The sequence below is a fragment of the Capra hircus genome, chromosome 5 (assembly GCF_001704415.2).
Source record: "Capra hircus breed San Clemente chromosome 5, ASM170441v1, whole genome shotgun sequence".
NCBI lineage: Eukaryota > Metazoa > Chordata > Mammalia > Artiodactyla > Bovidae > Capra > Capra hircus.
The window spans coordinates 38,028,198-38,040,884 of record NC_030812.1 but is presented as its reverse complement, the minus strand read 5'-3'; the positions used below and the strand labels follow the sequence as shown (position 1 = coordinate 38,040,884).

Genomic DNA, 12,687 nt, shown 5'->3' with positions numbered 1-12,687 from the left:
CGCCGCGGGCCCCTCCCTGAGGGCTGGCGGCCCGACGCGCCGGCGCACTGAGCGCGAGGGCGGGGCGCGCCTGGTGGGCTGGGGTGTCCGGAGCTCTGGGAGCTGGGGACTGCCGGGCGAGCGACTCCCAAGCCCTGCAACTCCCAACTGCGCTGCAGAAGTGTGGCGAAATGAGCGGGGCGTTGGAGGCAGCTGACCCAATTTCAAATTATGGTTCTGCTACACGGTAGTTTGGGACGCTGAGCGACCTAAATTCTCTGAGTGGGTTTCTTTGTCTCTGAGATGGAGATGATATCCTCATCATAGAATGGTGATAAAGATTAAATTGCTTAACGCACGAAAAACGCCTTGTATTTAGAAGGCACTTGATTAAGCCGCTTTTCCGCTCCAACCTCATCCAGCAGCGACTTCCCTAGCCTCTCGTATTCTGTAATAAGAGTTGGTTCGAGCCGTTCTCACGCAGATATCAAATGCAGATGCCTAATGCTGTTGAGGATGCATATTCCGCCTCCCATCGAGGTTGTAAGTTCCTGTAATTCTAAGCTCCAATCTTTTACTCCTTTATGAACCAGCTCACAACTCACCATTTGCAATAATATCTCCCTAAAGAGAGCTTTCCAGTTCTTCTCCCTCTTCTTCAGCCCTATTTTCACGCCATTCATTTATTAAACATTTATAGATCATCACTTTGTGCCAAGCACTGTGAGTATCTTGGGGCACAAAAACCCCTAGTTGGGGCATGGGGGTGGGACAGTGAATATTTGTAAGTGCAATACAACCATACAGACGTTAGAATAGGTGAAGGTGAAGTCGCTCAGTCGTATCCGACTCTTTGCGACCCCGTGGACTGTAGCCTACCAGGCTTCTCCGTACATGGAATTCTCCAGGCAAGAATACTGGAGTGGGTTACCATTTCCTTCTCCAGGGGATCTTCCCAACCCGGGGATCGAACCTGGGTCTTCCGCACTGGAGGCAGACGCTTTAACCTCTGAGCCACCAGGGACGTTAGGATAGAAATCTGTAAAGGTGTGGGTACACACACAGAAAGGAGCAACCAGTTCTACCTACGGGCATGGTCAGGAGATACTTCATAATGTCAAAATGAAACAGAGACCAGACTTGAAAATTTCTTGACCAGACAAAACCGGTCATACAAGCAAAGCTTAATTTAGCATATTTTGCAGGATAAGAGTTTAACTTGATCTGGGTCACTTCTTGCCTATACATCTGAAAAAAATAAGCATAACTTAAATATTTAAGTCCCCAAAACTGGTATGAGGTAACCACTAACCAATTCCCTTTTAAGTAAATTCTCACAGGGGATAGGCAAATAGATGAAGGGGGTCAATTGTATGGCGATGGTTGATAACTAGACGTATGGTAGTGATGACTTTGCAGAATATGTGTGTTAAATTGCTTCAGTCCTGAGGGACTCTGCGACCCCATGAATTATAGCCCACCTGGCTCCTCTGTCCATGGGATTCTCCAGGCAATATTGGAGTGGATTGCCAAGTCCTCCTCCAGGGGATCTTCCCAACCCAGGGATTGAACCTAGGTCTCTTAGGTCTTGTGCATTGGCAGGCAGGTTCTTTACTACTAGTGCAACCTATAATGCTATACACCTGAAACTTGTATAATAAAAAGAATTTAGAAATAAGAAAAAATAGCAGTTGAATAAAATATTCAATGTTTGAAGTTTAAACTGCAAAAAAAAAAAAAAACAAAAACATGTAATGCTTTAACCAATCACTGAAGACAACACACTCACTGCCTTCACACTATATATACTGCTTGCGAACAATCTACCCGAAAGCCTCATCGCGTATTTTGGTTTGAGTGTTACCAGTTTGCTGTCTTTTGTTTGTGTGCACCATACACTTTTACTGGTAACTACTTCCGTGATTCATAGTTTTCACTTCTGTTTTTTGTGAACCTTTGAGTATAGCAAAACTGGCCCGAGAGTCTTGAATGGGGTAATGGAAGTGATTCCAGGCTGAGGAATCAGTGAAACAGGCTCTTGTGTTCAGGGAGCTGTGAGAAGTTTGATACCATCAGTTAAGCAAACGCAAGAGGATATGATGAGCGATGACTGGAGGTTGAAGGGGCCAGATATCTGAATTCGTTGTTTAGCACACCAAGGAGTTTGAAGGTAATCTGGCAGACAACAGTGAACCACTGACAGTGTTTTAAGTTAGGAAGTTACATGGTAACATCTGCCTTTTGGAAGGCAGATTCTGGCTGCAGTGTGGAGGCTGGGACAGAGAGAGAGCCAGAAAGCAGCTACAGTGCCAAAAAGTGAGGGAAAGGAAGACGGCTTTAAACACACACACACACACACACACCATCCCTCTCTCTCTTTAAACACACACACATACACACAGTCCCTCTAAAAGTGAGGGAAAGGAAGACGGCTTTAAACACACACACACACACACACACACACACACACACACCCCATCCCTCTCTCTCTTTAAACACACACACATACACACACTGTCCCTCTCTCTCTCTCCATGGAGAAAAATCATGCTGTTAAACTGTTCAAATTGCAGCTGAAGCTCTGGAAGAGTTTGGCCATGTGAAACCAGATGGGGAAATGCTGTGTAATTAGAAGTAGTTCTTCATTTGGAATCCCTGCACCAAATAAGAGCTGGTTCTGTGACCATGGGAACTACTTACTAACACATTTAAGCCTCAGTTTCTCCCCGTATAAGGATTAACTTTTTGCCTTACTTGACAAAAAAGTAAAACTAGCATGCTGTTAAGATGTATGAATAGAATGAAAACACACTTATTCATTCAATAAACATTTATTGAATATGTTCTACATGCCAGACAAGGGGCTATTCTGTACTGCCCCCAAAAGGGGAGACAGGCAAATAAAAACAGCGACAATAATCCTTTCACTACACCTTACAATTCTTAGAGAAATAAATAGAAACTTAATGAGATACAAAGATGGATAATAAAAGCATCTGTAAGAACAGAAGATAGATTTTGAGAGAAAACTAAAGGGTATTGTAACAAGAAACTAGAGTAAGAGCTAGTACTCAACGTATGTTTAATTTAAAGAGATGCTAACTACAATTGTTTCTATTGCAACAAACTAAATGTAATAAAAATAAAGAATAATTTAATGACCCAGAGAATGTTAAAATACTGGAATGGCAGTATTCATTTCTGCACAATATATGGGAAGAGCATATTGAGAACAATCATCCTTTTACTTGACATCAGGGTTCTAGACCTTTAGATCCCTTTTAATCCTGTAATTAAAAAGGAAATTGTTGAAAAAGTATATATGGCATTCCAAAACTAGATATGACTTTTGTATTACCCACCCACTGTCCTAACTGGTTATCCTGGAGTATAAGGAGCTGTGTGAATACTTCTGATCATTTCCAGGATTCACACATATTGATATTTCTAAAATTAACTATAAATTATTGAAAGTGATTTAAAATATTTTTATGTCATGATGGTTAGGCATTTATTTCATTTACTTTGTGTATGTACATGTTCTTAAGTCTATTTTTGCATCTCTAGACCACCCTCTTGATTCTCTAATGACAGGCTAGCTATATTCACATTTTTAATCAATTTTTATTTTCCCTTCATTCTGTCAAAAAAGTTTAGTTTAGGTGGATGAAAAGAAATTTAAAAACAGCAACATTGGTTGTTGGTTAAATTACAGAGATAAGACACCTTCTCCAGACCTGGAAAACTCTCAGATTCAGGATTATCCAAATCTCAACAATCTTATATTCAAAAGATTAACCTTGATTTTTCATGCAGCTCCTGGTACATGTTGGATATATAATAGATACTCAAGTTAATGACATTTTAAAAATCTTTCCCAAGTCATTCTAGAGCAAATTTAGGTTCTGCTCAACATTTCTTTTCCAATTCTACATTTTATTACTTCTTAAAAAAAGACATCCTTTGAGGGACAAGGTAAATTCTATACCTTTTCAGAGTGAAGTTCAAAGACTTTTTTTACATAAATTTCACTTTATAAAGGTCTGCATAATCTAACTTAATCCTGATAACTATATGAAATAGATATTATTTTATTCTTTAAAAAAAACAAGGAACCTGAAATTTAGAGAAGTTCATTAACCACATGGCTAATAATGAAGATCCATAATTCAAATGGAAACCTTTGAGGATCCAAAGTATGTATTTGTTTTTTTCCCTTATACCTTGCTATCTCATTATGAACAAATAAATGCTAAACTAAGTGATGCAGATTAAAAGCAAAAAGGAAAAAAAGATATTACATGGAAATCTCTCAGATTGGTCTTAAGGAATAAGACAAATTAAATTTACAATCAAAGAAACAGAAATCAGATTAGTTGCAGAGCACAAAGAATCAGAAATTCACACTGAAAGTGAAAATCATTCTCTCCTCTTGTTGGCCTCTAGCGAAATTTCTTCATTTTTCATAAGCCACTTCCTAGAGACCTTGTTGGACTGAAGGAAAAAGTTGGAAGACTATGTTGTCAGTTGGAGCAAAAAATTTCATTTTTTGTTCACTCAGACCAGCAAATATGGAAAAAGGGTAGGGTAAGGGGGAAGATGAAAGAGTAAAGTGATTCTTTTCATGCTCAAAAAAACTCAGCTGTAGGCAAAAAGATTAGGAAAAAAGTGGCAGTGGAAAACAAATGGTAACACTTTAATGCAGGAGACCCCAGTTCGATTCCTGGGCTGGGAAGATCCCCTGGAGAAGGAAACATGTACCCACTCCAGTATTGTGGCCTGGAGAATTCCATGTACTGTATAGTCCATGGGGTCGCAAAGAGTTGGACACAACTGAACGGCTCTCACTTTCACTTTTCACTCCCAAATAATCCCAGAATTCAGCTAGTTTATTTCTGCCCACAAAGGACGGAGAGTAGGAAGAGGCAGAGTGGGGATGGGAGAAAGGAATATCCTATGGGCCATCCTTATAATTCTCCCTGGTTAAATCTACAGGAACTGTCTATTCCCGTTAATAGATTACAATCTATTATTATTTACTGTCAGTGAAATTAAAAGTCTAGATTTGTAGGGAAATTTAGTCCCGGGGAAAATAAGAATTAAAACAGTCATGCCATCTGGACCCAGATTCCTCAAAATTAAAACATGAAAATAAAGAATTCTGATACCATTACACTTCAGAAGTACAGTGGTTAGTTGAAAAATAAAGTCAGAATTCTTGTTATCTATATTCCTTTCTATATAGAAATTACATCCTAAACAGTCCTGTTTTTTTTAATATTAATAGGTTTCATATGTTGAAATGGTTTTCTCATTTCTGTATTTTAAATAAAGTTTAAAAATTTTTTGTTCTAATTAAGTGGCCCTTACATTATTTACCTTATCATATATTGAAAACATCAGTCTTTCATATATCTCTTATTAAAGACAAAAGCTCTCTCTCCGACCTAAGGCCAGATCACTCAGTTCTTTAATTTTGAAACCAGCCTACTTTCCTGTTTAATGCTCTCACTACATTTTTGTCCTTTAGGAGTCTTCTCCCCAACTGGTTTTATAACAGTATCCCAACTCTAAACACAGGCTAACCTCATTGTTAGTCTGAACTAAAGCAGTGAGAGTAATACACATGAAGTTAAAATTAATAGATCTTGGTACCCAGTTTAGCTTCTGAATTCTCTTATAAGAGTTGATGAAAATATGAAGATGAAATAGTAACTTTCATTCACATCCCCTACTTCTAGGTAAATCAGCAGATCCAGGTTTCCCGGGATGTTAACTGAAGACCTGCCAAACTTTTGTATTTCCACTCCACAGGAATTTCAGTTGGATGCATTTTACTGGATACTTGCCCTGAAAATTTCACATTGGGGCTTATCCTCACAACTAAAATTAAGCAGCTTTTTTGAGATTTTTTACGTATTACTATTTAGCCTTATTTACAGAAGAGATTTAAGGAACTTTGGACTGCAAGGAGATCCAACCAGTCCATTCTAAAGATCAGTCCTGGGTGTTCTTTGGAAGGAACGAGGCTAAAGCTGAAACTCCAGTAGTTTGGCCACCTCATGTGAAGAGTTGACTCATTGGAAAAGACTCTGATGCTGGGAGGGATTGGGGGCAGGAGGAAAAGGGAACGACAGAGGATGAGATGGCTGGATGGCATCACTCACTAGATGGATGTGAGTTTGAGAGTTGGTAATGGACAGGGAGGCCTGGCGTGCTGCAATTCATGGGGTCGCAAAGAGTCGGACATGACTGAGCGACTGAACTGAACTGAACTGTACTGAAGAGACTTGAGGAACTTTAGAACACAATGAAAAAGGTTAAGTAGATAAAAATTGGAATCTAGAAAAATATAGTTGGATCAAAAATAACGTCAGAATACAAATACACAGATTGAGTTCTATCTACTTATTAAAAATAGGCCTGATTTTAATCTGAGATTTGTCACAAATAAAGCAAACACTGAAAACAGTCAGTGATTTGCATTGTTCATAAGAAACATGCAAATTGATTTCTCAGGTTGAAGTAAAGCTCTTCCTGAAACAGGTCTGAACAAAATTTCTAATTTAGATTCTGAGAAATATAATGTTTCCTCAATATCCTCACAAAAAGGCAACAGGAGATCTCATTCAATGGTTTACTGACTTTTAAACATTAGAACAGGAAAATAATAATCTCACATTACATGGCTTAAGGTCTAACTTTTGAAAATTCAAGCTAGGGTGATGAAATGGTAGCTGGCTAAAGTTACTGGTTAACACCCAACATTATCAGCTGCAAGTATCAAGGTGAGATCCTAATTTCAATGTGGACTCTCAGTGGGCAAGCCTGAACTTTCTAGGAAAGGAAAGTGGCAAGCACTCCCTCTTCTCTGTTACTTCTGTGTATGTATTTTTAGTATGAGAGTTCCACATCTTAGTCCTCTTTGAAACCAACCCCCAGACCAATGCCTAGCACACAAATATAATCAATAAATGTTCACTGAATTGAATACCAACATAAAATCAAGATCAGGAAAATACTGGAAGTAGTAATAAAACAGCTATTATAGTCTACAACTTTCACTGAAGGAGGGGAGAGAAATCACCACCAAAAAGCAATTCAGAACATGAAACATGTCCCAGAGAACTGAAAGCTTTCAGAGCTCAACTTGATTTTTCTAGTACATATGGACCCGGTCTTATCATGACATTTCATATGCTCCAGAATTGGCCCATTCCGCACAGGCAGGAATACCTGCACGGGCTCAATACAAAGCCATATTAAAAAGTGCAACATTTAGATTATCCAGGCTAGCAGGGCTGTGCATTCAAGACAGTGAAGTGTTCATATAATTCAAGGTAAATCTTCTCTATGACGCTTTTAAAAGTGAACTGGTTCTGAAGAAAATCATATCATAGCTATTACACATGTTGCTGCTCTAGTAAACACAACTGCAACAATGACTGCATCACTATGAAGATGACTTATCATGTTTTAAATTTTTTTCCAAGACAAGAGACTTCCCAAGACAAATTCTTCTGTTTGTTCTCTTTCTCCCTTCCTAGTGATTCTTCTCTGCTGTCATCAACTGTATTCCAGTGTCCCATTTTCTAATTTCTCCTAATATTTTTGCTTATTCTCTTTCTGCCTCCCTCATTTTTTCCCATTTCTACACTTCCTTGCCTTGGTTATTAGGGGACTTTCTTTTTCATCACCCTCAATAGCCAGGGAACGTTTTTTTTTCTTCTGCTTTCACAAAATGATCAGTCACGTCGTGTAGTCTGTAACCTTTGCTGTCTCCTGATTCTGCTCACTATTTTGTCACTGATGACATTTTCTACAGTTTTTCTACATTTCAGTTGTTGTTCCAGACACCTGAAGGTGCCTGTGGTTGAAGAGGGGAGCCAGTGCTAAGTCAAAGTATTACTCTGTGATTTTTCTTAACACACACATTCACTGTTTTCACTTAATTTTCAAAGTACAGTACAGAAGTTTCTATTAATGGCCCAGTTCCTACTTCAAGTCTTTAAAAGATTTAAGGAAAGAGATAAGTGGCAGACCAAGGAAACAGGTAAAATAAGACTGTCAGTGGAAACTAAAAATTCTGGACCACTCAGCATAAATGCATATACTATGAATAAACTACAATATTGTCAGGCAATGAGGACTTTTGTCTAAAAAAATGGTAATAAATAGGTCAACTTAGAAAAGCTGAGGTCTTTTCTTTTTAAATGTTTTCACTTTGTCTATAATCACTATAATCTTAGGAAACATTTAATAAAAATAAAACCTTTAAGTTATTAAGTCAACTATTTCTGTGTAATATAAAAGGTTTTAAGAATATGTATTCTTGTATGCCTCAAATTATATCTTCACTCTTACTTATATCAAAATAAGCTAATAAACTCTGAAAAACATCCAAATGCTCTTTTTGTGTAGAATTTGGCTAAAAGAATCCACTATTAAAACCACAAGGTAAGTTGATGAAACAGAGCTAAATATATACCTTAAGCCCAGGCTCTGAATCTTTTTGCATACTTGAACATTAGAGATAGAATTGGGGTCTGTCTCCTGGTTTGGAAGTGTATTTGAGGTAGGGTGAAACAAAGGCAGATAAACGTAACTATAATTAATGAAAGGAAAACAAAATGTCAAAGTAGCCAACTCAACTCATTTCTCGTCTCATAATGCATATCATCAAGTTCTTTAATTATAGAAAGATAGCTCATCTGGGATCAGAGCAAACATCTGGGGTAAAAATTCAGTTTAACCTGTAAAACACAATTCCTTTCAGTCATCCAAGAAGGCATGGAAATTATTTTTTGTTACAAAAAAACCCAAAAAGCATTATGTTTTGGTAAATGGGATTTTACCTATAAAGACAATAAAGGCTCACCTTTACTGAGCATTGGGTATATATCAGGTAATATATTAAGAACTGTATATGGATTGACATTTAATCCAACAACACTACGAGCTAGACATGATTATCATTATCCCTGTATACCAGAGGGGAAATGACCTGGAGTGACTCACTCAAGCTAACTTAGGTTCTACAAGAGATTAAAATGACAGACACCAGTTAGCACTCTTCATTTCCATGCTGCAGTGTCTCCCTACTATTTACAAAGATGACTATGCTCCGTTCAGGTAAAATCCCATCTTCTGTCCGATTATTCTCTCTTGCAGTCCATTTAAAATACATCTAGAAAGTATTTGATCATCATGAGAAGACCCAGTACCTCCAAAGAGTAGTTCTAACTTAAATATTATATTTTCCCTATTACAGTTAATACTTGCAATTTTTACTATGTCTAAAAAATGAATATATATGCATATATAAAAAACATTTGAAACATGAAAAATAATAAAATTTTAAAATTTCATGTTTTAAAAGAACATACCAGTTATTTGGGGTTCCACTGGAAGTATCTTAAAAACAAAATTCTTCCACTTAACAACACTAAAGAATGAGGTATATAAATGTTTTAATCACAGACTTTTACTGTATGCAATTAACTGTATTTCACAACTTGCATCTTACAAAAAGACAGTACCATAGTGCCTTGTAAAAAGTACTGCAATTAAACAAAAAGTTACATTACCACATGAAACCACCAAATATCACAACTGTCAGAGTCTACAGTTTCCTTTCTTCAAATGCTATCATGATGTTTTTATGTGATATTTTGTATCCACATTATGATTTAAAGTTCATTTATAGTTCAAAAGTCTCCTACAGGTAAATATGTATTAAACAAATGGCTAAGAGAAAGCAGGAGACCCTAGAATTTAAGAAGTACTGTGTGGTTTCTAAGTTGGATCTTTAAAGACAACATAAAACACTTTTGTTAGTTGCAAACAAAAATGCAAAATCTGTAGTCATAAAAATATTTTATTGGTAAATTTACATAATAGTAAGTGGGGCTGTAAATATTTTTTTAATTTTAGGATATTGATAAATGCATAAACTGGCAAGTGTCTCTGAAAATAGGGTGCTATAATTTTTATAAGAATTGTTATATTTAATAAAGAGGCCAATTAAGCTGATTAAATATTAGTTATTTCCTGGTTCTGTGCAACAGTTCCCATTTGTGTATTAATTAGATTCGTACGCCTATGACCCTGGATAAGTCTGGGGCAAGGAAACAGTGATAAAACTATTATTAAGTTAAAGCTTTTCCAAAATTGCAGCTCTTAAAATTACAGTTTTTCTATTCTGTTTTCGTCAAATGCTTATAATTACTTGAATTTTAATGTTCTATACAATACAGAAAATACCAGTGTTCAATGACAATAGCACTAAACCTGAATTATAAAGCTACGTAATCAATGTTTTATTGTTTACTAGTCTGCTAGTAAACATTACAATGAATGTTTTGAAAGATAAGCAAACCCCCCCAAAACAGATAAAACCTAAAACATAATTCAGAAACAATAATTTAGTAAAATGTGTCAAAAACATTGGCAATGGTTCATACAAATTCTTTATTTAATAACAATCTTCCTATTTAACCACACCAAGTACCAGCAGGTGTATTTAAGAGGATAACCATTAAGAAAATTCTGTTGCAGCAATAGTTGATTAAGTTGATCTTTGACTTGTATACATATAACTATTTGTTTCACAATTCTCAAATAATACATATTTAGGCAGCTTGCACTATGTTATAAAAATTTAAATTCGTTACATGCCAATAGTAGAGAATTCAAGAATTATGTGTTAGAATTCACTAAACTAAAAGTGAAAATAGACTTACCAATAACACTGCATAATGAATAACTCAACCACATTTTCATGACAGCTTTAACTGTGGAGACCAAAACATTAAGTCTGGAAATGTTTGGTAGGCACAGATTGCAATTAAAACCTAACGAATTCTAACAAATTTCTATTTTAATTAAAACGCAAATCATGGATTGTGCATGAATATGTTTGTCATGAAAATGTGGTACTTCTTGGCATAATCTGTGTATTTGCATGGTATGAGAGAAGTGACGGAAACTGGAGAAAATAGACTTTAATGAGATTCTCCATTCAGTGATGAGGCTTCTCCTCTGGGTGAAGATGACCTGGACATTCCCCTTTCTGTGTTATCAGAGCTGGAGCCACTCTGACTGTGTTGATCTGCAGAGGCAGCACTAGATGCAGGCGGTGACTTCGTTTTCTCCTTAAAGTCTGTAATAATGACTGTCAGATCTCCCACGGTAACTTCCAAATGTTGAGCGCTACTCCGATCCACATTTTTCAATCTTGGCCTAAACACAAAAGATGATAAAATTTTTAACTAGCTTTTCTCTCTACCAAGTCTCTGAGCATGCAATGCATATTAAATTAAGTAAAAATGACAAAATAAGCACATCTATCTTTAAAGCTCTATATTCATGTGTAACTAAACGCAAAAATATAATTAAATGCTTGAAATCATTAACATTAATCAAGCCAATCATTCATGAATCTTCCTCAACATGACAAAAAACACTGGGAGTAATGGTCTCCTACTTGTGCTTTTATAGCTTTATCTTAATTTTGCAGACAGCTTATCAATTTTACTACAGTAAAAGATTTTACAACAGCAGTCACAGCTGCATCACAGAGGAAGCTGACAACAGCTAAGGCCGAGTCAGATGGAGGGCTGCCACTCCACTGATGCGCACTTACGATAAGGGCATCATGACTGTCTGTTCTGCCAGGACTCACGACCCTTCTGATTGGTTAGAATTCATGCAAATATCTGTTCAGTATTGTGAATATCACTCCTGGCTTTATGAGTGAAAAAGAAATAGTTCAAACACAAATGTCTTTTAATCTAGTAAAACAAAAACAAAAAACAGAAAGTGTCCTCACACTTAAGCCTGTATCTGTGGCCTCCATATTTAGTTTCTAATATCTTCAACTTGAAAAAAGACTTTCATGACATAGTAAAACAGATGAAATCTTTTATTTCTATATATTTCATATTCTACTTTATATATCAGTGTTAAAAGACAATATTAAATGGTTAATTATATTATTTCAAAAGTACCATTAAAACACTCTTCAAATTTACCTGGTTTTCTTATGACTGTTCTTTTTGCTAGTTGTTTCCTTTTCACTTTTTTCTTTTTCTACTTTATCTTTTTTCTCTTTCTTTGACTGTGTAGGGGGTACAAACTGCTGAGGAACCTGCTGTGCAACCAACTGGGAGACAGGTCGAGGTTTCCTGTGTACATGTTAAAAACAAAGGTTTTTTTCTTACTATAATTTAAGAACATGATTTTTTATAAGAATACCTCAAATTATGAGAATAGATATATATTGTGATTTTCACATATAAAAATTTTTCATATGTAAGGTAATTCAGATAGGCAATTTAACAGATATATATACATGTATATACACACACACATACATTATTGTCTTTCCTAGTCAACAAAAATAGAACTATAATAATGGTTCAAAGTTATTGCCCAAGATATATAGTCAAACTATTAAAATGTAACTGTCACATAAATCAACATGAAAGTTATTAAAAATGTATATCAAACTGTGCTCATGGGGAAGCAAACATATAAACAAACATGAAACTTTTAAATTAAACTTGAAAGTTTACACTGAAGTAAAATCTAAATGTATCCCTCCTCTCTCAGAGAAGGAAATATCTCACCATCTCTGACAGCGGCTATTCTTTTCTTTAAAAATCTTTCATTTATTCATTCAGTACATTTTCTCCTTATTGTTAAAGT

At 36.1% G+C, this 12,687-nt stretch overlaps 1 protein-coding gene across 3 annotated transcripts in view; it reads right to left on the bottom strand.

The window, feature by feature from the left end:
* YAF2 (YY1 associated factor 2) overlaps positions 9,654–12,687 on the bottom strand; it is a 75,781-nt gene continuing 72,747 nt past the window's right edge. For 2 of the 3 annotated variants that reach the window (XM_018047913.1, XM_018047914.1), the window contains 2 exons: positions 12,012–12,164; positions 9,654–11,220 (listed from right to left, as the gene is read on the bottom strand). In XM_018047913.1, the coding sequence (XP_017903402.1) occupies positions 10,983–11,220; positions 12,012–12,164 (391 nt within the window). In that variant the 3' untranslated portion in view covers positions 9,654–10,982. Of the gene's footprint in view, positions 11,221–12,011; positions 12,165–12,687 lie in introns of those variants that run through there. The other variant, XR_001918052.1, reaches the window with a different exon arrangement.